Source organism: Rattus rattus, chromosome 17 (assembly GCF_011064425.1).
Source record: "Rattus rattus isolate New Zealand chromosome 17, Rrattus_CSIRO_v1, whole genome shotgun sequence".
NCBI lineage: Eukaryota > Metazoa > Chordata > Mammalia > Rodentia > Muridae > Rattus > Rattus rattus.
The window spans coordinates 7,724,918-7,751,820 of NC_046170.1; the positions used below are offsets into that span (position 1 = coordinate 7,724,918).

The window sequence follows — 26,903 nt, forward strand, 5'->3', positions numbered from 1 at the left end:
TGACAATTGACCAAGGTCAACCTAGGAAAAATGTCTCACTTACAGTTCCCATAACTCAACATTAAGATAGAAAGTGATCCAGAAAATTAAAAATTGGAGTAGCTAGTGTGAAAATAAAACTAAGCTTCACTTTGTTGAAAGAGATTTAAAAAAAATTCCTTTTAGGTTTTTTTTTTCCATCTTTATTAAATTGGGTATTTCTTATTTACATTTCAAATGTTATTCCCTTTCCCGTTACCATGCCAACATGCCCTAACCCCTCCCCCTCCCATTCTATATGGGTGTTCCCCTCACAATCCTCCCCCCATTACTGCCCTCCCCCCAAGAATCCCGTTCACTGGGGGTCCAGCCTTGGCAGGACCAAGGGCTTCCCCTTCCACTGTTGCCCTTACTAGACTATTACTCATGACTAAATCTGACAATCCCCATCGCTCCCTTTTCTTCTTTGCTCTTCTTGGATGAGTCATTTGTCTTTCTACAATAACACCTTGAGGACTACAATATTCTCATGTAAGAAGATTGTTTGCAAAGTCTTTTGGTGAGGATAAGTGTCTTTATTGATGATGTCACATTCAAAATTAATCTATCTTTTAAAAAAAGGCTATGAAGAAAAATTTAGAGGCAACCTAGTTAGGAATGCTATGTTAAAGTAGCAATGAAGAATTAAAAAAGTAAGATTCAGTCGGCTGCTGGTTGAGCCTCTCAGAGGACATGTCTGCAAGCACCACATAGCATCCGTAATAGTGTCAGTGTTTGGTATCCACTCATGGGATAGATCCCAAGTTTGGGCTGACCATTGGTTGGCCATTCCTTCAGTCTCTTCTCTACTTTTGTCCCTGTATTTTCTTTTTCCACAGGAACACTTTGGGTCAAAAATTTTGCAGGTGGGTTGGTGTCCCCATCTTTTCCCGGGGGTCATGTCTAACTGCTGGAGGGAGCCTCTTCTGGTTCCATATCCCCATTGTTGGGCATTTTGGCTAAGATCACCTACATTGAGTCCTGGGATCCTCTTCCATCACAGGTCTCTGAGATGTTCTAGAGGTCCCCCCTTACCCCCAATCCCTGGCAGCTGAGTTAGATGCAGATACTCACAGCCAAGCATTGGACTGATTTCTGGGACTCCTATGCAAGAATTAGGGGAAGGATTGAAGAAACTGAAGGAGATGGCCACCCCCTAGGAAGACCAACAATGTCAATTAACCTAGACCCCTAAAAACTCCCAGAGACTAAGCCACCAACAAAAGAGCATACAGTGGCTTGCATGAGCAGAGGCATGCCTTCTCTGGGCACACTGGAGAGTATGTGCCTAATCCTGTAGGAGGCAGGACCTTTACCAGTGGAATTGGAGGGGGAAATAAGGGAAGAACTCTGCAAGGGGGCATCACAAGGGAGCAGGACAACATTTGGGATGTAAATATGTAGAACAATTTATTTAAAAAACACAATAAAGCAAAGTACCAAAGCCAAACTAAAAGCAAAGACACATAAAAAAAGAAATAAGATTCATAAAGAAACAGATCATGACCTGTTTATTGAGTGTTTTCCACATCTTCAAGAAATGTCTCAGTATGAATATACAGGTATATCCATAACAGCACTACACAGTAGAAGCTAGGAACCATCATCCTGGTATTGCAGATGAGTGAACTAAACTCACAGCAAATTATTTATAGAAACAATATTTCTATGGTGGATATTTTCATAGTATAAGGGAAGCCCTTGGTCCTGCTAAGACTGAACCCCCAGTGAACGTGATTGTTGGGGGGAGGGTGGCAATGGGGGGAGAATGGGGGAGGGGAACAACCATAAAGAAGGGGAGGGGGAGGGATTAGGGGGATGTTTGCCTGGAAACCAAGGGAATAACACTCGAAATGTAAATAAGAAATACTCAAGTTAATTAAAAAGAAGAAGAAGAAGAAGAAGAAGAAGAAGAAGAAGAAGAAGAAGAAGAAGAAGAAGAAGAAGAAGAAGAAGAAGAAGAAGAAGAAGAAGAAGAAGAAAAAAACGTATTTGAAGCAGGCCAACTTGAAGTTGAAATAGTGTTCTGAAGACAAAATATGACTTGCAATCTTTACAAGTAAATATTTTATAGACATTGAACTAGTGCAAGGCCTGTTTACTCAAAAGCTCAATTAATAGCCCATGTCATTTATTTTAACAAAATCATTTGTTGAGGAAAAAGATACTTATTCTTGTGTTTGACTCCACGGCCTCATATATATTACACCTATGTTTCCTTAGCAAGGTTCAATGACAGCCCTAGAGTGGCTATCTTATCAGTAGAATTAGGGAAACAAACTTCATTTGAGATTATGATTATTGGCTAGGTTTTTCTTAACCATAACCAAGTAATGACTAAGTTTAGGTATAGTGTGTATTTCTCCTCTCATAAGCTTTCCTTAAAAAGAAGAGCTTCAGTTTCTATATTTCCCTGGGTTAAGTCATCTCTATATTTTAGTGCAAGCCACAGAAGTTTACTTTTTAGCAACCAAAGATGTTGCAAATCCAATCAAAAATTATTTTACCTCCAGTGTACAGGCTGGTGGAAAGCAGCTTCTGAAGACCTCAAATTTTCTGCAAGCAAGATATTTCAGAATCTGTAAAAGGTCCACTTATCTTCCTTGTTTTCTTGTATTGAATGGTTGCGTATTTTCCATTTTCACAGTTAGAATAGAAGCCAATACTAAAACGTGGTCAGCAAAAATCTTTGTTTATAAATTCACTCAACTAAAACATGAAGAAACCAATGTCTATACTTCCAAATTAAAGATTCAAGGTCCTCTGAATTTTAGGTGTGCATGATATAATGTATCTTCACATTTGACCTTCCGTGTTCCCTTCCCCCATATTGAAAGCTGCCATCTTATTATGTTATAAGTATTATTCCTATGTTCTTAAAGAAAGGATTATTTTGTATTATTCTATTGAATATTGTATTTATTTATATTTCAAATGCTATCCTCATTATTTCTGGTTTCCCCTCTGGAAACCCCTATCCCATCCTCCCTCCCCCTACTTCGATGAAGATGCTCCCAGACTCATCCACCCATTCCTGTCTCCCTGCCCTGGCATTTCCTTACACTGAGGCATCTAGCCTTCCCAGGACCAAAGACCTCTCTTCCCATTGATGTTCAACAAGTCCATTGTCTGGTACATATGCTGCTGGAGACATGGTTCCCTCCATGTGCACTCTTTGTTTGGTGGTTTAGTCCCTGGGAGCTGTGGGGATTCTGATTGACTGATATTGTTGTTCTTCCTATGGGTCGCAAAACCGTTCAGCTCCTTCAGTCCTTTCTCTAACTCCTCCACTGGGGACTCCATGCTCAGTCCAATGTTTGGCTGTAAACATCCACCTTTGTATTTATCAGGCTCTGGCAGAGCCTCTCAGGAGACAGCTATATAAGGTTCCTGTCAGCGAACACTTCTTGGCATTGGCAATAGTGACAGGGTTTGGTGACTGCATATGGATGGATCTCCAGGTGGGGCACTCTGTGGATGGCCCTTCCTTCATTCTCTGCTCCACACTTTGTCTCTGTATGTCTTCCCTTGATTATTTTGTTCCCCCTTCTTAGAAGAGCTGAATCATCCACACTTTGATCTTCCTTCTTCTTGAGCTTCATGTGCTCTGTGAATTCTATCTTGGGTATTCCAAGATTTTGGGCTAATATCCACTTACCAGTGAATATATACCACGTATGTTCTTCTGTGACTGACTGGCTTATATCCCTCATCATCCTGAGGAAGAATTATTTGTGTAATCATTCAACTGAGTAGTATAAAAGAGACAGCTCATTTCTATTTCTTTTTGTCTTTGATTATGAATTAGTGGAGGAAAATTGCATGAGGACTTAATCTATTTAAGAAGAAAGATCACAAAAAATCTGAGTTGGAAGGCATGGCCACAAGTTTCTTAGAAAACTAAAGTATTTTCTCTGAAGATCAAAGTGATTGGGAAATTATTCCATTCATCAAGTGTAGATTTGGATATATTGGACATCAAAAAATTGAAAATGGTTTATTCTCATAAACTTAAATCTGTAAATTATCGCAGTTGAGAAGCATCAATTTCTAATCATTAAAAAGTACAAATTAAGGACAAAATAAGTGATTAATAGCTAGAAATATGATTAGGGCATCTGATTTTATCTTATGCTTACAACATTAAAGATACCACAGTAAATAATAACATAAAATATCACCATCACCTTTGCATTCTCAAGCTCCATTACCAGTGAAAATACAGGTTATCTATGTACTAACTCTTCTAACCTATGTGTCTATCTACCATATATCCACATAACTATACAAACATTTTAAAATAGACAAATCCTTTGATTATTTTAATTGCTTCTATGTATTATTAGTACATCTTATTTTCACAGTAACTATTCACACAGCAAAAAAGTATGTAGCAAAGTCCATGAATTTATAATCTAGGCAAAGGCAAAAAGTGTATAAACTTTACATGTATAATCTAAAGGCCTTCAGCTTCATGATTTATTTTATGAGGGTTTGTTGAATGTTTGGATCCTGAATCCAGCATCGCAGTGAACAAATGCCCTACGTTCTATAAGACAGTCCTAGTTTATGGTGTTTTGCAGACATAAATATGAACAGCAGCTTCTTCCACTTTAATAAAAATATTTCCCCTTGGAATAACAAATTTCCCAGTCATCATTTGCAAAACAAATGACTATATGATTTAAAATGAAAAATTGTAGTATAGGCAATGCCTTTCTAAGTCCTGAGTCACTTTGTAACACTCAGACTTCTTTTCAGACCTGGGAGGTAGGCCAACATTTGGGCTTCTATTTTCCAGAAACAAAACAAAACAGACAATTCATGCAACTTTAAACATTCTCTTCACAGCTCCTTGAAATTTATGATATAGCATTCCCTATGCATTATTTTTCTACTAATTTCTACGTTTCAGAGAAAACATGAGATCCATTATCATATGACACGTATTGTCATTTAAAATAGAGGCTGCACCTTAACTTCCTCTGTGTGTCTTCCAGGACCACAGCTATAAAAAGGCAGGTCTTGAAATTATGGACTGTGCAGGGAAAATAAAGCTATCTGAATATGGGAAAAGAGAACATATTCCTTCATGCAGACTCTCTAACTGTAGGGGATTTTACACAAATACAATCTAGATGCCAATGAGATCAGGATCAAAATAAGCAGGGTCCATTTTATTGTATACTATAATAGGTTTGGGGTTTATGAGTGGGCCTTGAACATAGCTATATACATATGATTTCCATAAAAGACAAATCCTGCCTGTCTTCATAAAAGAACAAATATAACGTTCTTGGATAAGAGTTTCTGATTGGGGTAACCAATAGGTGAGGACTCCATCTTTAGGGAGATGGAACAGAATGGTGTTACTTTAATGTTTATAATAATGTAAGTTGGGTAGATAAGTAGTATCTGTATAATGACCTTCTTGCTTCCACTTCTGTGATCCATCTACATTTATCAAAGCATCCCCAAAGAGCTAAGGAACATTGCGTGAAAGGCAAGGCCATGATACATTTAACATGAGACACGACATGCTGTTTTACTTCATAACAGAATTTTCTCAAAAGACACTACCGTCCTACAAGCTGAGACAGCAATATCCCAAAGAATTTTCATGCACCAAAGTTTCCTGTGCTAATTGAGTACAAATTCTATATTGTACATTTTAGAAAGCAAAGAAATACCTAAAGGGTAGGGGAATATCAGGGTGGGGAGGTGGGAAGGGATGAGTGGGAGGGTAGGGGAGCCCCTCATAAAAGCAGGGGGAGGGGGATGGGATAGGAGGCTTATGGATGGGAAATTGGGAAAGGGGATAACATTTAAAATGTAAATAAAAAATAACCAATAATAAAAAAAGAAAACAGACCCAGAGAATACTAACAATCTAGTTAGTTAAGATTAAAATAAATATATTAGAACCCAAATAAAGTTACAGTCCTCTAAAATGTGGTATCTGAAGAAATACTAACGCATACATGAAATAATGTCTTAATGGTTGAGCTACATCCTAGGATTACAGTACAGCACACTCAAAGAAAAAGCAGCCATATAAGGAAGGCTATCAAGAAGTAAAGTAGTGGATCAAACATTCTCGATGACTAAGAGGGACACAAATAGAATTAATTGTATGACTTCCCAAATTCTACTGTAAGAAATATCCATGAAAAAGGTTTTTGTGATGTGATTGCTATTATTAAGGTTGGTACAGGATTAAAACAAATACCTCTACTGTGTACCCGCAAACCAGGCAGAATTAAAACAGACTTTCCCTAAAGACTTAGTAAACAGACAATTAAAAGTTAACAACTCCAAAGTGCTACCGAGTTCTTTCAGTGACTGGTATCTCAGGATCTAAGCCTCCCTGGAAGCATTTGAGGGGAGGTAAGTGGTATTTCTCATCTTGTCAAGGAAGTTACTCCCTTGGATACCATTAATTTTCATTAACAGTTTTCTTATCTGGAATGTCAGGATTAGAAAGAGAAAGTGATGTAATTACCTTGCCATGCAGCTGATAAACTGGCTTTCAGCTACTCATGAGTGAAGAAAAATAATTTAATCATATTTTCCATTATTGTTTGGAAACTCCATGCCATCACCCAGTTTCCATGCTGTACTTTCGAAGCCCTAATGTATTTACCTTCGTTTTTCTTGATGGTGAAATTTGGGTTGTTGACCATTTCTGGAAGAAGACTGTACAAGAAAAAATGTCCATTTTTGGGATCGTCTTTGTCCATGGCGCTTACTGTTTGAATGACCTGTAATATAAAATTGTCATCAGCACTTTTGATCATTTCAGGCGGTCCCATTGCTTGTAATATCTCAGTGAGATCCCTTTTTGTGGTCTGGTACTTTAGGCCAAAGACTCATTTTCAGCTTTCAAAATTATCATGGATACTTTGGGCCAAGGCTATGGAGCAAAATCCATCACTTTAAAACCTCAGCTGTGATAAATTGATGAAAATTAAGAGCATTACCTTAGTTTCCATTTGGTATCTGTGGCTTGAAATAGCAAAGTTAAGTGTATTTGAAAACTCCACTGTGCAATTACAGGTTGCTTTCCAATTTGTATATTTACGGGCATCTAGAAGGAGATTTGGAACTGTTACAGGGATTGGAGTGCGCTTTTGGAGGATCATGGAGGAATGATTTAAACCTTGAATCCTCACAGCTCTTCTTTACCCACGAGGGTATGAGTAGTTGGCAGACAGAGTTTCCCTCAAACAAAGCTCCCTGGAAGAAACCTTTCTGAGAAGTTGTGTATGTTCTCTTCCAATATTGAAAGCAGTTTTTAAAGCTAGTGGATAATATACGCAAACAATGCTTAGGATTTTATTCTGAGATGAATAGATTATAGGGATGACTACTGTGCATTGCACTGTTTAGACAGGCATAGACTTTTGGAATCCTACCCTGAATGTGCCAGTTTCATTTGTAAAAGCAACACTAACTTAATGCCATGTTGTTTCGTAGGATAACAGAGACCCATCTTAATTCTCTTCTAAATTTCATGATATTTATCACTTCAATGTAAAACATTGGACAAGAGCTCACAGAGTAAAAATATCAGGGCTTATATTTCTATTGAACATAGCTACCATATGATTACTATATGAATGAATCATGGCAGTCAAGATAATAATAGATATAACAAAACTGTGGATATAAGGAAATGATCTATAATAATAATGGGTTGAGTATATGATGATGATCCTAAATATTTTGTGTATGTTTGAATATGAATGCTTTATTGGACTTTGAGATTTTCAAAAAAGGAAAGAAAAATCATTTTTCTTTTGTAAACGGGTCACTGTGGTCTTGTGACATATGACCTGTACAAGTGAAGGAACCATGATTTTAGACCTCCCATATGGTTGAGTTTTTGCTTTCTACCATTACAATATATTTGGAAACACATCAAAGTTAAAAATGAGTGTTTACATTATGTTTAAATTTTATAACAATGTGTCTAGCTACATTCTAGAGCTTGTTATAACTGCAGTTAGTTTGAGTGGCCCTGTGACATAAAGTAGCTGCAAACAGTTTATCCTTAAACGTCAAGTCAAGAAATAAGAGAGCTTTTTCTTGAATTGAACTGTCCATGTTAAAATCACTTTTAGTATTTCTTCATTAAGAGAGTAGTTTGACAATTCTAAAACCTACTTTCCTTAAAATGTGTTAAACCCAGTGTTTTCTCATGGGTATATTCATATTTTTAAAATTCACATAATACTGTTATGAAATGTCAATTGGAATGTTATTCACGATAATTGCTATTGTTTTTCTTAAAGACATTGCTTCGCATTGGAGACATGATGCTTCGTCGCCCAAGAATTACAGTTATTCCAAGAGGGAAGCAATCTGACTCTGACCAGAATTGAAAAGAAAGAAATTATATCTATCGTTGCAAAATACATAGTATATATGCTTTGGCATTTAAGAATATGGAGAAACTCTGGGCTCATGAGTTCACAAAAATAAGTTAGAATGAGAGGGCAAAGTAAGATGTTCAATGAACACAACTCTTTAAAGCCCCACAAATGTATAGCTGTTTAAGGGACAAGTAGTAACTGACTGCTTTAGTCAAAGACAGCTCTGTAAGAATCTCATGTTATAAAATCAAGGAATGACAGAGGTCTTCACTGAATCACTTGTGCTATTCTTTCTCCTGTTTACCCAATCTTGTCGCCACAGACTTTATGCTTCACAGTTCAATAATTCACTATGTATGTGAGTGTATCTGAAGAATGGAACAGTGGAAGAAACAATTTCTTTATAGTCTGGCATGGAGATCAGTCATAAAATAGGGTATTTAAAAGCTATACATAGATAAATTTCCTATCATTTATATATAACGTGACTGTGTTGGCTCATATGTGCTGATGAAATTACCCATGTAAGAGTTATTTGATTAGTAAATCCATCATATTGAAAACAATGCACACAATTCATAATTTGTTTTGCATGTATAAAAGCATGTAGCTACTTACCATACCAAGTCTCAGAACTTTTGTCTGAACATCACACTGGAAATGAAGCATGCTTTTTTCCATCACTTACATCAACCAGGACTCATTAGACATGGAATTCCTTGAATCTTAACCACAAACTGTCAAACCAGAATGTGTCAGGGCAGGACAAGTCAATACAAAGGTCCCACAATCTAAGTGGTTCTGATACAGGTTCAAGTCTGAAACCATTTCTTTTTTTAATGCACGACAAATAATAGTGGTGCTCATGGGTTTAATCATTAGGTAGGAAAAAGTTTATTTTTCAAGAGTCAATAAGTTAAGCTCATGATGTGTTGGAAAGGAAGTAATTAAAATGGTGAATCTAATTGACTTAACAAATAGCCCTAAGTCGGCTGTGGTTAACATTTTTGGTTAAACTATATTCAAAATTTCATTTTATTTTAATGCAGATAACCATTGCTTGGACATTTTCTCTAAATGTTGATCCTGGTAGATCATATGAAGGGCATTGCGCCATTAAAATACATTCAGAAAATTATATTTTTTAATGATGCAGTAACATCTGAATACTTATTCTAAACAGTAGAAGGAAAAGAACTGCAGGTGTATTCAAGGGAGTAAACCCTGAGAGAGTCCTATTACAGAGGCAAGTAAGGAGATGGCATGTGAAAATCTCAGAATTTCTACTGAGGCGTCTTCTGAGCTCTGTTGCTATTTAAGTAATTAAAAATCTCCTTCATGAAAATTTGTAAAAATGTCCAGAGAATTACAGATGAAGAATGTGTACCTAACTTTCAGTTTAGATACCTTCCCTTCTATTTGTAAAGTGACTATGCACTTAAGATAAATAAGGTTTAGAAATTTTTAGGAAATTTATTAAGCTTCAGTGGAGAGTGCAAAGGATTCATGCGCCTCTGTTTAAGAAAAATGAAGAAAAGCAAAGAATATTTGAAATACTATTAAGGAAATACATTTCAGGGTCACTATTGAATTTCGAAGCATACAGATATTTCTTGAGATTCATCAAAGAACATTTTCAAGAAAGAAACTAAAAAAATACTGATGATAGAACCATTCTGGTTCTATAAATTATTAGATTATGCATCCTTCTAAATTTGCATGGAATTCTTGTAATTCTTATTAAAATTTTATTTTGCAATAATCTACCCTGTGAAGATCAGATCTGTTAACAAGACTGTCATGTGACCAATTAGAAAATTTCCCATGAGGTCTTATATTTTTCTATTCATCAGTCTGTTTGTAGGTCTTGAAACATGACAGTCTGTGAAATCCTCTCTCCCCCCTCTTTTTCTATTGTAACTTGTCTGGTATGCAGTAGCCAGTAACTGTATAACATAAATTGGAGAAGTAAATTAATGGACAGGTGAACAAATAAGTAATTTCAGACATATTTTCTCATCCTTGTTAATGTGTATAATTTCCTAAAAAGTAAACCTTAGGAGATTTGTTAGTATACCAACAAAAAATTTTATGACTCGTTTTTAACGTGTCTCATTAAACATGTCTACATTCTTTTCAGCATTCAAGGTAGATCTGAAATTCATTGACTTTCACATTTTCTATATATGTTTTTCAGTAAATTTGGGTTTAGACTTCTAATATGAGAACAAATGGTAGGTGAAAGATGTGTCTTCATTATTATCATTTTATTGTTTCAACAGTCTTATAGTACCCTAAGGACTCTAAAGGGTAAAATTCACAATCAAATTAATATTGATAATCAAAGCAGCAGAAAGAAGGTACTAATGTGCTGTAATTTTCAAATTCCTCAGGACATCAGGAATAAATATGTATATTATAAATATATGTAATATATTTGTGTATGTGTATATTCTCTAGGAAGAATATATTACGATGATCAGTGGGCATATGCAACTGAAGCAGTACTCAAAAATGTCCTCTGGTTACATTTTAACTTCTCCTACAATTATTTAACTACAAGGTTACTCTAAAGCAGTAGTCAGTAAAAGAAAAAAAAATGATAGAATACGGCAATTTCATACTTCCATTTATTCTACTATTATTAGCTTCTTTCAAGAAATAAATAATAATTTTCCTGAAAGAATAATGTCTATTTCTTATAACAGTAGGTTTTTTTTTATTTCGAAGAAGAAATGAATGACTGATGATCAATCTTTAGTTTACTTTTCTCCACTAAAAGTTCAAATTATTTGAACTTACTAATTTATGTGCATAAATGAAAATAAAGTATGTTTTTTAATTCATCTATTTTGTCCATCATCAAACAAAAGTTGAAAATTATTTTCCTGGAGATTTTTCCATGAAAAAAAACTTAAAATAGTTATTATTTACCAAGAAGGAAGATATGTAAATACTACATGAAATATACCTAGTCTAGAAAATGACCCAATTATGTCAGAACTAGTTCATAGAGTCCAGATATAAACACTGTTCATATCTATTTAAAAGATACTAATAGAATTTATGGGTAAATTGTTAAGCCATTCAGTTATAGTCAGGATTTTATTTTGTTCTCTATTCAAAATGGCTTCTTGTATCATTTCTTTTTTTTAAACTAGAAACATGCTTTGTCCTCAACATGTCACATGCCTCTTTAGAATGCACAGCATGAAGGAATAAGCCACAGGAACATATAACTATATGGAATTTAGGACGCCATATATCTACTATGAAACAAGTAACCACTCTTTCTGCTTTTAATCTCACTTTTCCTATTTTTTTACTGACATTACACTTACACAAAACAATATCAATGTTGTTTTCTGAATGAAATGTTTAGATAAGTTTGCTTTTATGTTCAGTTTCCTGTGTTGCTTTGCTGACTCAAAATGTTTCCTATATATATTTTATGCCCTCCAGAGATGATCAATATTAAAAACAGACCATTCCATCTCTTATAAAAATGTATAGATTCTGAAGTAGTTAGCTTTCATTTAAAGGTAAACTCCAGTTGTCTTCTTTGGCTTGAAGTCACGATCGCCTTTACAACCAACTTATTACCAGACAGTTTTATATGCTAGCGCCTGCTTATACTGGCAAACCATATTTCCTAAGCTGAACTGACTGTTTATTCTTCAAAGAGGTAATGCCTTCAACATGGATCTCTTGAGTCATTTATTTTATCTATGTCATTTTGATAGAAATTTACAAACGTTTTTAATTTATTGATCTTGAACTCTGTTTAATTCGGTGTTTCCAGACCTTATTGAGGAATATACACAAAATATACAAACACAGATGCACACGCACACACACACACACACACACACACACACACACACACACACACACACACACACACACACATACACCATCACCACCACCACCACCACCACCATGACCACCACCATGACCACCAAAACCACACCCCAGATTATGCTACTTTACAAGTTTGATTTTTTGTCATCTGCAGGAAGATGTTGTAGATGTTGTAGCTCAACACTTGAAAGCTGTAGAAATGTAGCCACTGCTTTCTCCATCTTTCCAATACCTCTGGTTCCATTTTAAATCCCAGTTATGTCCTTAGTAGAAAGTCTATGCTCAAACTCTATTAGTATGTAGAGCCAGTATTCCTTCTTTAAAAACCATAATCTTTCCCCTATTTTAGGGAAAAAGTAAAACAAGCATACCTGTGATTACCTAACTCTTTTACTTAAACGCCTACTGAGTAGTGAATAAGTTTAAAAACCATACAGCAAGAGTCCTTTGACCTTTCACCTAAGGTCAGATGTAAACATTTCCACTCCATATGCCATAGCTGAACATAAGACTTTTGGATTTTGCAGAAGTTTTGATCTTGGATTTTTAAGTGAGAGGTGTTTGACATCTACTGACAGTTAATTACAAAAAAACTATACTGAACTTTTGAGTATATAGTTACAAATATGGAAAGTAGAAGCAGGATTATCTGTAATTCAAGGCCATGGGCAGACTCATAACAAGTCTCAAGCTGACACAGGCTATATGAAACTTCAAGTCAAAACTAAAAATCATATACACACACACACACACACACACACACACGTTTGTGTGTGTGTGTGTGTGTGTGTGTGTGTGTGTGTGTGTGTTCCTTAATATTGAGTCACAACTTTCATAGATGCCTTAAGGCTGACATTTGGATTGTTCTACATAATCTTAAATTATATTTTATCACATATTCTTTTCTTGCTCTCAAAATTGTGTTCTATAATCCATATTCCTGTTAATAACCCTCCTAAAAAGTTTTTCTGCATATACTTCTCCATATATGGTTTTATGAATTCCATTAACTAATCACCTTTTTACTCTACTACAATCAATTAAAAAGGAGTATTTCTCATTTTCTGTTGAGGTCATCAAGTTCTTCTGGTTTAAATCATTCCTGCTTTCCACTTGTGTAGACAGATAGATCAAAAAAGAGAGAGGGAGTTTCTGAAGGACAAGTTAAAATAAAATCCCCTATCCCAACTTCATCAGTGCTACAAAATGCCCTCATTTTACTTTTTGTTTTGTGTGTGTGTGTGTGTGTGTGTGTGTATGAAAATCTCTCAGAAACTGAAAAGAAATGAACAATGTTGTAAACTTATTCTTTGATAAGTTTCTCAAAGACTGATTGTCTTTACCTCTCATATTTAGATTTCTTTCTTTTTATCCAAGGTTTTGTAGAATGCATTTAAGTAAAATAAATTATTTATGCCTCAGGAGTTTGATATATGTTTGCTCCTTTGGTCGTGTCTCTCACTTATCGTCAGAATCTTATTGTTCCCATTGTTTTTAATTTACTCACAAAATTTCAAAAATTCTTCTTGTTTGGGAAGTACAATAAATCCCTAGAAAGCACAGAGGTCTGACACCCTCAGGAGCAGAATTCGGAACATTTCTGTTGTATCATAAAACATGATTTTTTTTGTGGTAGTGTATGCCTCCAATCCCAACAGAGAGGCAGGTGGCAGTCTGTGAGTTCCAGACCAGCCTCCTCCGAAATATCTTATTCCAGGTCAATCAATTAAGTCTTCTGAGATCCTTTCTCAAGCAAAAACAAAGAAGGCAAAACCCGAGAATCTTCATCATCCTTGGCTTCCATAGCTCTGTAATGGCTTCATGTGCCAAATTCCTTAAGTATCTACATCTACGTCTATGATTCTATGTGTCATGTTCTACACATGGCAAAAAGATTCAGTTGCCTCTGTCTCCACCTGAGAGAAAAGGCTTAACCCATGTGCTCTGCCGTTCCAGCCTCATAAAGGCCCTTCATATTATACACTATGTGCTTAGCCTCACAACACTGGTACAAATTCTGTTCAGACATAAACATTTTATAATCTAGTCCTTGCTTCCTATTTCTCAGGCCGAGGCATCCTCAATTTCAAGCGCTTTTGCTGCAAATTGTGTTCCGGCGTAAGGTACTGACTAGAAGCTGCTTTTCATGTATAGTTCTTTGTCATTGCAACCCCATAAAAACAACAATGCCAACCAACCAGAGCTTCCAGGGGCTAAACCACTACCGAAAGACTATACATGGACTGACCCAGGGTTCCAACTGCATATGTAGCAGAGAATAGCCTTGTTGGGGCACCAGTGGAAGGGGAAGCCCTTGGTCCTGCCAAGGTTGGACCCCCAGTGCAGGGGAATATGGGGGCCATAAGGGGGATGTATAGGGGGAATACCCATATGGGAGAGGGGGAGGGGAGGGAATGGGCAATTATGGACAGGAAACCAGGAAGGGGAATAACATTTGAAATGTAAGAAAAGAAATATATTTAATAAAAAATTTTTAAAAAAGAAAGAAAAACAAAACAAAGTGCCAGACAATACTTTAGATCACTGCTTTTTTGTTCTTCACCTCTTATCTGTTTCAACCTTTGTTTCGTTCTAAATGACATATCTTAAGTGATGTGATCAGCTATTCTATTCTGTTTGCCATATGTCCTTCATTGGACTTTACAAGAATGCTTCTACACTTTCATGTTGTGTTCCCAGTTGATGTTACAATAATTAGGACACCATAGATGCATAATAATTAGTGTCCAATACATAAATGAACAAATTTCCATCCAAAGAAGTTAACATGTGTACTGTCTGAGAGTAAAGCAAGTGTTTCCATAGTAATATATGATAAATTCACTTTGAAATATGTCTCATTGCTGAATGAAATCAATCAGAAGCATAAGTCTTAAATTGTGTTACTATTCCTTATATGGCAACTATGTTATATATTACTCAGATGTGTGGGTGAGGATGTTTTGGTGAGCTATGATATTTCTATAATAAATAAATGGCAAATGGCCACAATTTTGCCAGAGATACATGAAATTTGTCAAGGTGAGCTAAAGTCTTCTTATTTTGGTTTATTCTTATTATAAGACAGGCACAATGACTTCAGTCTAAATGGCAGGTCTCTGTGAGTACAGATGTTGACGAAACTCAAATTATAACCCATTACATTCATTTATAGAAACAAGATAGGCTGTTTGATAAAGGAAAGAAAGGCTTAAGCAACCTGTCATCTAAGTGTTTTGCATACTAAAAAAAAAGCTTGACTCATGCCAAAAATGAATAAATATTTAGTCCCTGGGCAGAGAAAAAGTCTTAGAAGTAAGTCTTTATTCATGTTTCTACAGTGTGTAAGACATTTCTACCTGATATAAAACCCCACCAAGCCTACTTAAGAAATATGATGCAGAACAGAGTTCTGTAAAGCTCTCTAGCCAAGTGTGGGCAATTGTCTACCTTGCTGTCCCATGATTGGTTCTGAGTGTAGGAATGATAAGTATACTGAGTGAAGACACTGGTGTTGCACACTTTTTACCTGTTCCTCCACCTGCTGACTGGATTCTCATGGTCTTCCAACAGTCTCTGCTGTATCCCCAACTGACTCCTCAGACAAATGGTTTCTGTGCCTGAGGAACTTATTCAGGACTCTAAAGAATTTTCATGATGTATCGTTACCTCCTCAGGTCCATTTAACTTGTGTGCTAGGTGTGTGAAAGAATTTCTTGAAAATCTATAGATTCTAAATTAAATGGAGGAAAATTCTCTGATGATAGTTCTGATTCTTCTCTATTGCATTCCACAACATTTCTCATGCTTAGCCGAACTCTGGGTTATAGACGATGGTCATTGAAAACTTACTGACCAAAACAAATCAGAACAAACTAAGACCTTCTCAATCCCAAGTGTGAACTATTAAATATTTTTTAGTGTGATGCACATTCTGAGTTTACCTGGGACATTAGTCAGACTTAAGCAAAGAGATCTTTTCTATGCTTCCCATGACATTAAGAACCTATTGGTTGGTAATGACTGTATCACATTTTGATTGACTTAAATCTCTAGCGGTACCCCTTTTTATATAAGACAACTTACCTATATCTATCAGACATGGTGTTTGAACAGAATAAATAGCATTCAGAAATACTGCATTAATGTTTAGTGATTTAGCAGGATCATTTAAAATGTCCTAAGACAAAAAAGTATTCTGGTTGATTTTTTTTGTGAAGGATAGTGACTTCTGCCTCTCTCTGACAGTGATTATAGCTCTCTTGAGAGAACATTTTTTTATGAATGCCACCTTTTGCTTCATAATTTTAAGAAGGTCATAGAAACAGGTGTGTTTCACCATTCTCCTGCAAAAACATAGCTATACCTCTTTTAATGTGATACATTACAGACTAGTGCTGATTGCCTAGACAAGTGAAGGAGCTTCCCTCTGTCTTCTCTTAGGTGTTTCTGGATGTGTTTGATAAATTGAATTCTGTTGAAAGGGATATGTTGCAATAGATTCTCTACCTCTATATTGACATTGGAGCCCTTTTGTGAGGGCTTTTAGAATTGTTTTGCATATGCCCTTGCAGTCCAGACCTTTTATGCTCTCTTTAAGAGCTAGTGCTGGACCATTGCTAAAGATTTCCAGGTGCCACGCCTCTGATAAGCTGTTTCTTGAAGAAGTTTCTCCAGAAATGTATATCTTGCCGGAACACAAGCCATTCGAGTGTGACTTTTATCTTCCTGAGGTTATTTTCCAACAGTATTAATTGTTGAATAATACTAAGATAACTATCAATATAGTGAGTACTACTTCGTTTTTAATACTTTTCATGATATTATGGACCCGAATATGAACATTGTATTTCCAAAGTGAGTTATCCATTTGTGCCTTATTATGAGAGATAGCTAAACTCGTATTCTAACTGGAGATAGTGGTGTATGCTTTTAATACCACAACTGAGGTGACTGAGACAGAATGGAAAAAGTGTTTGAGGACAGTACCAGTGACATTCTGAATTCAAAGGCATTCTGGGCTATATAGTAAGACATTTCTAAAATTTTAAGGTAGGAAAATATAAAGAAATATACATATTTCAAATTCTATTTCTGCATAATATGTAGTATAGCAGCATAAAATTTGGGGGAAACAAAGAAATAACTAGATAATCAATCATGGACAATTAGGTAGGAGTTATAAGAAGAATCCTACGTGAGTTGTGGATGACACAAAGGATTCAGAAACTCCAAGGAATTGTTCAGACAGTAGGACATGCCATACCCAGTTAACTCTGTGGCCTAAATCCATGCAAAACAAGTTTTGATTTCTACGTGGAAATAAAACGCTAGTGATCATGCTTAAAGCACATTCATGAGGGGAACACACTGCAGTGAAACACACACAGCAAAGACATTTGTTCACACAATAAACCATTCATTGCAGTTTGGAAAAGCATAAAACAAAAAAAAATCAACATTTTATTTGGATGCTGCATATAATAGGAGAGAAAGCAATGCATTTTTTTTTGTTCATTTCCTTGTTGTTTTCTTTCTTTCTTTCTTTTTTTTCCTGAGGATAAGTAGAATGGCTGAAAAAAATCGTTAAAACTTTATAAACAGTCAAATTCCACAGGGTAACAATCCAGATTCTTAGAGATCCAAGCAACAGTCCTGTCGATATCACTATTGAGGCCAACATGTGAAGTGTCAATGCCATTGACTCTGAACTTGTGTGATGAGTTCTGCATGAGCAATGAAGTTCTAGTTAAAGCCTAATGCATTTTTCAGATTCTGTATGATACATAAATGCCTAGCTTGTATCTGCAGTCTGCTCTGTTATCCTATCAATTTTCTGCTCCATGTAGCAACCATTCCCTTGAACCCGATCTGCCACATTTTGATCAAACTTTCTCTGCCTATTAATTCAGGAACCTGGCTAAGTAATGTCACTGACCTTTGCACATGTGGACATGTGCATGCACATATACACAAGCGTGTGGGAGCACACACACACACATACCAAGAAGGATCACGAATCAAGATGCTTAGAGTCATGATACATACTTGACAATTCTGTTATAAAATTAGAAACAAGGCTAATTGGGATTTGGAATATGAAAATAAAAACCATTAAGGCTGAATGTTTTGATAAGAACACGGCACCTAGTTAATTAAAGACCATGCATTTTATTATGAGAATTTTAGCTTTGCTGTGTATGAAATGTGTGTTTTGTGGTCTTGTTGCTTGCTTGTTTGTTTTTGTTTTGCTTTACATTTCTGTAGACTAGGGGAAGAGGAAATAAACATTTAGATTAGTAAGAATTGTCTAGAAAATTTTACCCACTCTTTTATGGGCAGGTTACCTCTTTTTCCTTTGTAATATCAAATAAGAGAATAGAGCTAGGTAGCTACAGTCCTATTCTTTCCTTTAGGATAAAAAAAAAATGACTCTTGTCAGGTAAGCTTCTTGGCAAATAGTAAGTTTAATTCCTACCACCCACGTGAGGCCCAAGAATAGTTGGATTAACAACTCCAGTGTCATGCTGTCAGCTGCTGTTTATTTAAATTAAAATGTCACCATCCAGAAATAAATTAGGAAGTTGAAAAATGATAAATTTCTTAAACATACAGTACTCCGGCACCTCGTTAAAATAAATCTATTACACATGTGGTTTGGTGATTTTACATAGGTTAGTTGCATTTTGACATTCAGAGTATAGTGGTTTCTGTCGATTTTGTTTTGCATTTTACCTTCCCCCCACACCCTGAGCCTTGACTCTCCTTCCCTCCCTCCCACCCTATCTTCTTCCAGCCCTGTCTCCCTCCCTCCCTCCCCTCTTTCCTGCTTCTATCTTTAGCTCTTTAGTGTATTTCTGTCTGTTCTATTTTATACATTTTTCTGCCCTTTATTTTTGTCTTCATTATCCCCATCTATGCCTTAGGAGTCTTACCTCTACATATTGAAATGCCTTAGGGGCATGTCTAACAATTTGATGTCTACATTATGTTTACTAAACTTGCAAATATGTGTAGAGACATAAGTACCACTACATAGAGCTTTCTATAAACTACTGGTTTTTTTGCATTCCACATTTGTGCATTAATCTTCTTTTCAACATAAAACAAAAATGCATGCTTCCCATGAGTTAGTCTTTAGATTCTTGCCAATTGATGGTGATTTCAACCTTCTGCACTATAAGACTGTCCCCAGCCATCACCCATATGTGATGCATTTTAAGACAGTGATTTGGCTGGGGTCAGAGCAGAGCAGATCATCACACTTTCTGAGCCAATTGGTTCCTAAGTTAGAAGAGAATTAACATCTGAGAAAGACAAATATTCCCTTCTGTTACAGCTTGGAGGAGTTTCCTGCCTGTGACTTTGTAAATCCAACCAATGCAAAAGCACGAAGTAATGCAGGTTAATTAAATAGGAGACAGTTGTATACAAACATATTCAGTATTAACAACATGGAGATATTTACTTGGCCGGGTTTTCCATTTTCACATAAAAATGCCTCATATTCGGATGCGAATTCAGGGGCGTTGTCATTGACATCCAGCACTTTAATAGCAACAGGCACTCGAGATATCTGACTGTGGTTCCCTATGGGAAGGAAAAGATAACATCAGAATTCAGGGTATTTCATTTGAACTTGTAGCTCAACTCTTCATCTCTATGTGTCCTGTGTCTTCACTTCAATAGGACGTTTTCACTTGACCATTATGATGTCTATACTCAACATTGTGAGGTAAAAGAGTGTTTTACTACATCATATATATATATATATATATATGTAAAATATATACATATATGCAAAATAAACAACAATACAAATCACAAATTAGTATTGTAAACACTGTTCTTCTGGAGATTACCACACAAATGACCATATGTAAATGAGCTGAAAGAGGTCTTGTTTATGAAGTAAGATGTATTTTATTTAAAACCCATCATGTAAATAAAAACAATGTATACAACAGTGATTTTTCTGTTCATTGAAGGGGAAAAAGGTGCCCAGTGCGAGCTGTCACTCATTTGTCGATGTATTTTTTAAGATAAAGCCTATCAAGCAGGTGAAAGGGCAGAATTATATCAAGCATGAAAAGGGTAAAATTTGAGAAGACGAATCATATACTTTGAAAATTTTGTATTTTGTTAAAATAACTCAGTTATTTTATTATTGACATTTTCACAATTACTTTCATGTAAATAAGATTGTAGTCTTCTAGGTCAATTCCCATAGTAGAGCATCTAATATTGTAATCTACGATCCTTAGATCTTTAAAGTAAATATAAAGTATATTCATACACTTGTCTAAACACACACACACACTTTTGTTGTTTCTTAAATGTATTTCAGGGTTAGGCACTGCTTATCTTTTAATGAGTATTAAATGAATGTACCTCGATTCTGACTATAGCATGTTGTAATCTTTGATCTGTTGTAAATTACACAGAATGTGTTGAAGAGGGACAATTATTTATTTGTGTTTCTGTGGCATTGAATATTTATAAGCTAACAAAGAGAGAAGCATGTTTTGGGTTTTCAATATGAACAAAAAGGCCTACAACTCATATGACAAATTTCTGTTTTTGACAATTGATTAAGGACAAACCTTTCAAACCTTCAAGTATTTTATCATTTAAAAAATATGAATGACTTCTAAGTTACAAAAGCAATGACTCCAACCAGGTTACAAATTCACAATTGCTTCCCAGCTTGCTCTTCAAATGTAAATGCAGCTTAATTGGAGTAGCACGCTCTTACATTCAGAAATGCTTTGAGCATGGAGAGCTGACACTGGCCCCATAAAATTGTGCTCATGTAAGTTACGGGACACAACTTTCTGAAAATCAAGATGATGCCACTAAACACCTTCCGAGTTTCGTCCTTTGTATTTTGCTATTTAATGTCCGAAGAACTAATTTCTTCTCTTATAGAGGAAGCATGTAGCTCTCTTGTTTTGATGTAATGCAAATTTTACAAACAGTACACCACATGTCTCTAAGAAACTGACATTTCATATTTTGTCTAGTCAACAAAACTCTGCAAAGGTTACACTTTAAATGCAAAAGGATTATATCCTTAAAGGCTTTTATTGTTTTTTTTTTTTTTTTTACTCGATCACGAGCGTAGGGTAGCTCGTGCAATGTAAAAAGGATGTTTGCAGCAATTATTCCATCCCCATCTTTGTCTCCTTTGCAGTCATTTTGACTCATTTTCTTCTCAGGGAAATTAGTATTCATGAAATTTTCATAAATCATATAATAGAAGTAAAGTGACATAAGTATGTGATCTATATTCAGGCATGTTTATATTTTGTTCAGGCTTTTGTATTTTGTGATATCCAGAATCATCGGGATCATGTTTATTATGTTACTTTAGAGAATATATTTTACACTGTTATAATATTAAAGTTTATTCTGTTTTGGTCTTTCACAGAACCATTTTTATTGCCAAATACGGAGGGCACACAGTATTTGCCTGGAGCTAATTACTACCAAGACCTCAAATGTTTCCATGTTTGTTGTATTTATTTTGAGTTTGAACAATGTTTCGAGTTTGAATCCAGATATAATTCTAAACTGATTTAATGAATTCCATAACCCCTGATATTCACAGAATTGCACATGGAAACTACAGTCCTCTCTTGGAAGCTACACAAGTTCAATTCAATATTTTATGGTTCTGTTTTATCAATGAAAATCCTCTTTAATAAATTAATTTTCTATTTTAATTCCATGTGTCCTAACAGCAACGTACTGTTGGTTATTCATTTTTTATAATTCTAATATATTATATATCCAATTATTTTATATAAATAATTACAGGAAATGTCTATTAGAAAATTTTGAATCTTATCAAATAATGCCATTCATTACTAAGTGGTCACCAAAGACTAGATAAACTGGGTTAAATAGTGACTTCCAAGTCTGTCACTATAGACTATAGAAGGTACATGAAAAAACTATCCTTATTCTTACACAGTGTCTTGACCCTGTGCAGGGAACAATCGGGCAAGCTATGGTGTCAGACTCACCGACATGTATATCAGTATGGTAGTTGCTCTCTCCCCTTTGTTGTTGTATGGACACATCTTACATGCATAGATAAATACCTCTTCTTAGTACTTAAAAATGATAATTCATTATGAGGTTAATAATTTCAATTTTCCATATGTGTCTATGTGTGTTTATGTCTATGTTCAGAACAAATATCTTACACATCTTGTGTGTGTTATCTACCACTGATTAACATTAGAAATTTTCTTTTGATTAAGTATTTTAAGGAACTGATTCTGTACAAAAATTATAAAAGAAGAAAAGGAAGAGGAAAACCATTTCAACTGCACATACAGTGACATTAATGCAGTAGACACAGATGGTAGCCTCATCTGTCTTGAAGAAATGAATGGAAATTTCAGTTAAACTAAGTTCCGTTTCAACTACTGAATGCCTTCCTCTGCTTTCTCTGTTGATTTCTTGGTCCTTCTAGGAAAGAATTAATGCGACATTTATTTTAAAGAGATTAAGGTATTTTTTTCACTAATACTAAGTCATTGGCCTTGGAGAATGGAGGCACTCTATTGTTGAGCTGAGAATATGGGTCCAATATTTATGACAGAATTTCTGTTTCTTTCTTTTTGTTACTTATTTATTTCCCCTTATTAGATAGTTTTGCAGAGTCCATTTAGTCTGCAGCAAAGTCTGACCCGTGCCTGCACCTGCATTTTCAGAGGAGTTTTCCTCCGTTTTTCTTATTGCATACTTTCTGTCAAGGCCCATTAGAATCATTACCTTCTGAAAACATCTTAAAATCACCATCATTGTCCCCGTCTCAGATTCCTTCTGCCTATTGAACTCACAAGTAGTGCTAAACTATGTCAAGGCATTGACATGTTGTCTGTCAGTTCTAGTGTGTGCACACTTGTGGATACATTTAAGGCACAGTGAAGAAATTCAGGATGAGCTCCTCCTATGTGCTAAAGTCATAACATGTGAACGGAATCTTATTTCTGATGTGGTAGTGACAGGCTTCCAAGTCGGGTTCTAAACATGCCGTTATAATTTTCACCATTCAATCTAATACATAGTCTCTTTCCTAAAGCTAGGATATTTGTGATAAATTAGAGTGACATTAATACTCTATAATTGTATTTATACTCCACTTCTATCATAGAATCAGTCAGGTAAAATTAATTTAATTGTATATACTTTGAATTAATTCTTCAAATTACCATACAATATGCCTTTAAATAGGTCATTTAAATTAAACATAATTGTTTTATGAGAATTTTCTTAACATATTTTTGTTATTTATTTACTTATTCTTCATTGTTCTGTTTATATATTCAATATAGCATTATATGTGTATTTCCATAGCCAAGGCAAATATGTGATATTTAACAGGTTCATATCATGTTGGTTTATTTATTATTCCCTTAGACCTACTAATTATTCATTTAGGGAATGGCTTTTTAATTCCTTTAAATAACCATCTAATATTAGTCTTATTTTAAAGAGGTAAGTGGTCTCTCCTATTTGGAGTCTGAAGCACATGAAAATAATATTTGAGTTCATTCTCTCCCTCAGACTAGTAGTAGGGCCCAAGAGTAGAAAATTTGTGACCAAATCAAGAAGTGTTGTTGTTTCAACTAATGTATATGGAATGAATTTTCTATATTAGAGTTTATGATTTAAAATCATCAGAAACCATACTGAAAAAAAATAAAGTCAGTAAAACAAACAAACATGAAATGATTGGTTCATCTTCCCTAAACATTCCCCAAATGTTACTTTTATCCATAATAGATGCATGCACATGATTTAAATTACAACTTAAGATTTTCAGCACAAATTTCTCACTTAAGTACTAAAGAGTCATTTTTATCCAAATTAGGGAACTGATAACAGCTCAAATTTTAAAAATATTATAGAGTAATAAATTAATTAGATACACTTCTGAGGAAATTATTCATGCCCTCTGTTTCTGGCCCCATAATGTTTGCCTTTCATCTGATACATAAACATTAAATATAAAGATATTATAATTAGAATCTTGATTATCATTCATTAAATATTCATTTTCTATACACAAGAGATAGGACAAAGAGGTCTAGAAGGAAAAGACCATCTCCAAATGGCCACGAAAGTCAGGCTAATTTTTAAAATAAGGAGTATAGAAGCAAAGACTGAAAAAGTACTTTATCTAAACAGCTTTCTGAGGTCCACTGCTAAAGTCGTAATGACTTTCTGTCACCTCTCTGCCACATAGCCTCCTCATAAATTGACCATCAGTCTTTCATTTTTATCAGCAAAGGTAAGGGAATATTGCCAAGTGTGAGTTACTTAAGAATTTGCTTCTACTGGTTCAATGAGCTTATACGTTTACAGGCATTGACGGCAACAAAGCCTTTGTAGCCTATTAAGAAGACAAGCGTGATTTGACCAGTTTAGAGATGCTAGTGTGGCCTAAAGAAATTCTTGATCCGTCTAGAAGTAGAAATCATGAACCATAAATTGTTCTTAAAGAGACGATGCAAAATAATAACTCATGAAAGAGAAATGGATGCCAGTAGAAATGGAAACCACAAAAGAAGATGTGGTAAGAATACACGATGGAAAAGAAGGCAATTTAGGAAGTTTAAAACAAAACTTCTGGAAATGGAAAGATCTTTGAAAACAATTTCAGAGCTGCACTTACTCTAGTGATTAAAGGCACACATTTAGAAATATATTTGGGGGGCATCTAGAATACACTGGAGACCTGGGAGGTGAGACATTCTCAGGACTTAAAGGGAAGGACCCTAGATGAAATAAATGCCCTATAGTGGGGAAAGGGGAGTTGTAGAATCTAACTCCAGTAGAAAGACAGGGCGGCAAGTGGAGGGATGGGGTTGACATCCCAGAGCAAAATGTCTGACACAGAATTATTCCCGTCTAAAAGAACTGCAGGGACAGGGAAAAGGGGAAAGAGACTGAAGGGAAGGTGGTCCAGCGACAGACCCAACTTGGGATCTATCTGAAAAAAAGGCTCCAAGCACACTGACGCAATGGTATCTTTACAGATAGGAGCCTAGAATGGTTGTCCTCTGGGAGAGCCAAGAAGCAATTAACTGAGACAGATGAAGATACTGACACCCAACCAATGGACTGAAGTCAGGGAACCCTGTGGTCGAATTAGGGGAAGGTTGGAAGAAGCTGAGGAGGAGGTCAACCCCACAGGAAGGCCAGCAGTCTCAACTAACTGGGACACCTGAGATCTCTCAGACACCGAATCACCAATCAGGACCAATCAGGCAGCTGGTCTGAAGCCCCCAACACATACGCAGCTGAGGACTTCCTGACCTTGGTGAGAGAAGATAATGCCTACCCCTGGAGAGACTTGAGGCTCCAGGGAGTGAGGAGGTCTGGTGAGGGTGGGGGTCAGTGGGACTTTCTCTTGGAGACAGGAGGAAGGAATAATGAGATAAGGAACTGTGGCAGGGCTAACTAGGAGGAAAGTAATAACTAAAATGTAAAAAAATAAAAGTCATGAAAAAATAAGTTTGCCCACGGGTGGTATAATCATTTCTAAATAACAAAGGTGGCTTATCATCCCACAGTTGCTACTCAGAGTTCAAGAACTTGGTTAGAATCAGTTAACTAATGAATACTATCAAGATCTTTAAAACTTACCCTCTAAATGAAAATTGAAAGGAATTTTAGACATGACAAATTGTTTCTAATGATCATAAAATATGCTGCTCATTTATTTCCTTTTCCTGTGCATTTCATAACATTACCTACTTTTAATTACTTAAACATATTTATAAATCTGCTTTTATTATTGTATATTCTGTGAACACAGATGTCTTTTGTGGTATGAATATGTATATATGCATGCTGTTGTTGTTTGTTTACTTGGTACGGATTGAATGTCCCTCCCTGCTATTGCTGAATTTGTTAATCAATAGTTTCGAGTCCTCTAACAATCTTAAGTATATGCCTGTATGTAACTTACACACTCCTTATTTCTCTGTAGTACAAATGCAAAGAAAACAAAGTGGTGTAGGGTTTCTTACAATCTATTTTTAATTTCATAACTTCTGAGGCTCCTGAGTAAACATCTCTATATCTACTATGCAAAATAAATTTCATTAATTTTTAACCACAAAATTTTATGTTTTCTTCATTTTTATGTTTAGTGAAAATAAATAATTGATAGTTTTCAGTGCAATTCTATTTCTTTTTCTTTTTTTTAGACATTGGAATGATAATGGTGGGGAGCTAAAAGTTTCAGAAAATTAATGGACAGTTTTCTAACATTTGCTTTAAAACCTCATTCAGTTCCATGTTTTCAAAAATGCTTCTAAACCATGCTAGCACAAGCAAATGCACTCACTTTATTAGGAAGATGATGAATTCCAGAAATGACATAATAGGCAATGAATGATGTGTCATATGTCATTTCTTTGATTTTTATAGAAATAATTCGAATACCGATGAAAGTTAGAAAGAAAGAGAGGCAGAGGATGGATATATAAGAAAGCCCAGTACATACAGGATATATTTTATAGCAAGATGTAAACATAGATGAAATTGGTTTATACAAATTATCATAACCTTTCAAATCCTAAGCAGCCAGTATGCCAAAAAGAGTATTGTGTATACTATCAGCTT

The 26,903-nt window shown here is 35.4% G+C and overlaps 1 protein-coding gene across 1 annotated transcript in view; it reads right to left on the reverse strand.

Annotated features, from left to right (window-relative positions):
- The window catches only part of Cdh8 (cadherin 8), a 385,799-nt gene that overhangs the window by 69,192 nt on the left and 289,704 nt on the right, over positions 1 to 26,903 (reverse strand). Inside the window, exons 9-10 of the mRNA XM_032888162.1 lie at positions 19,723 to 19,844; positions 6,662 to 6,779 (exon numbers count right to left, since the gene is read on the reverse strand). Of these exons, the coding sequence (XP_032744053.1) occupies positions 6,662 to 6,779; positions 19,723 to 19,844 (240 nt within the window). The remainder of the gene's footprint in view (positions 1 to 6,661; positions 6,780 to 19,722; positions 19,845 to 26,903) is intronic.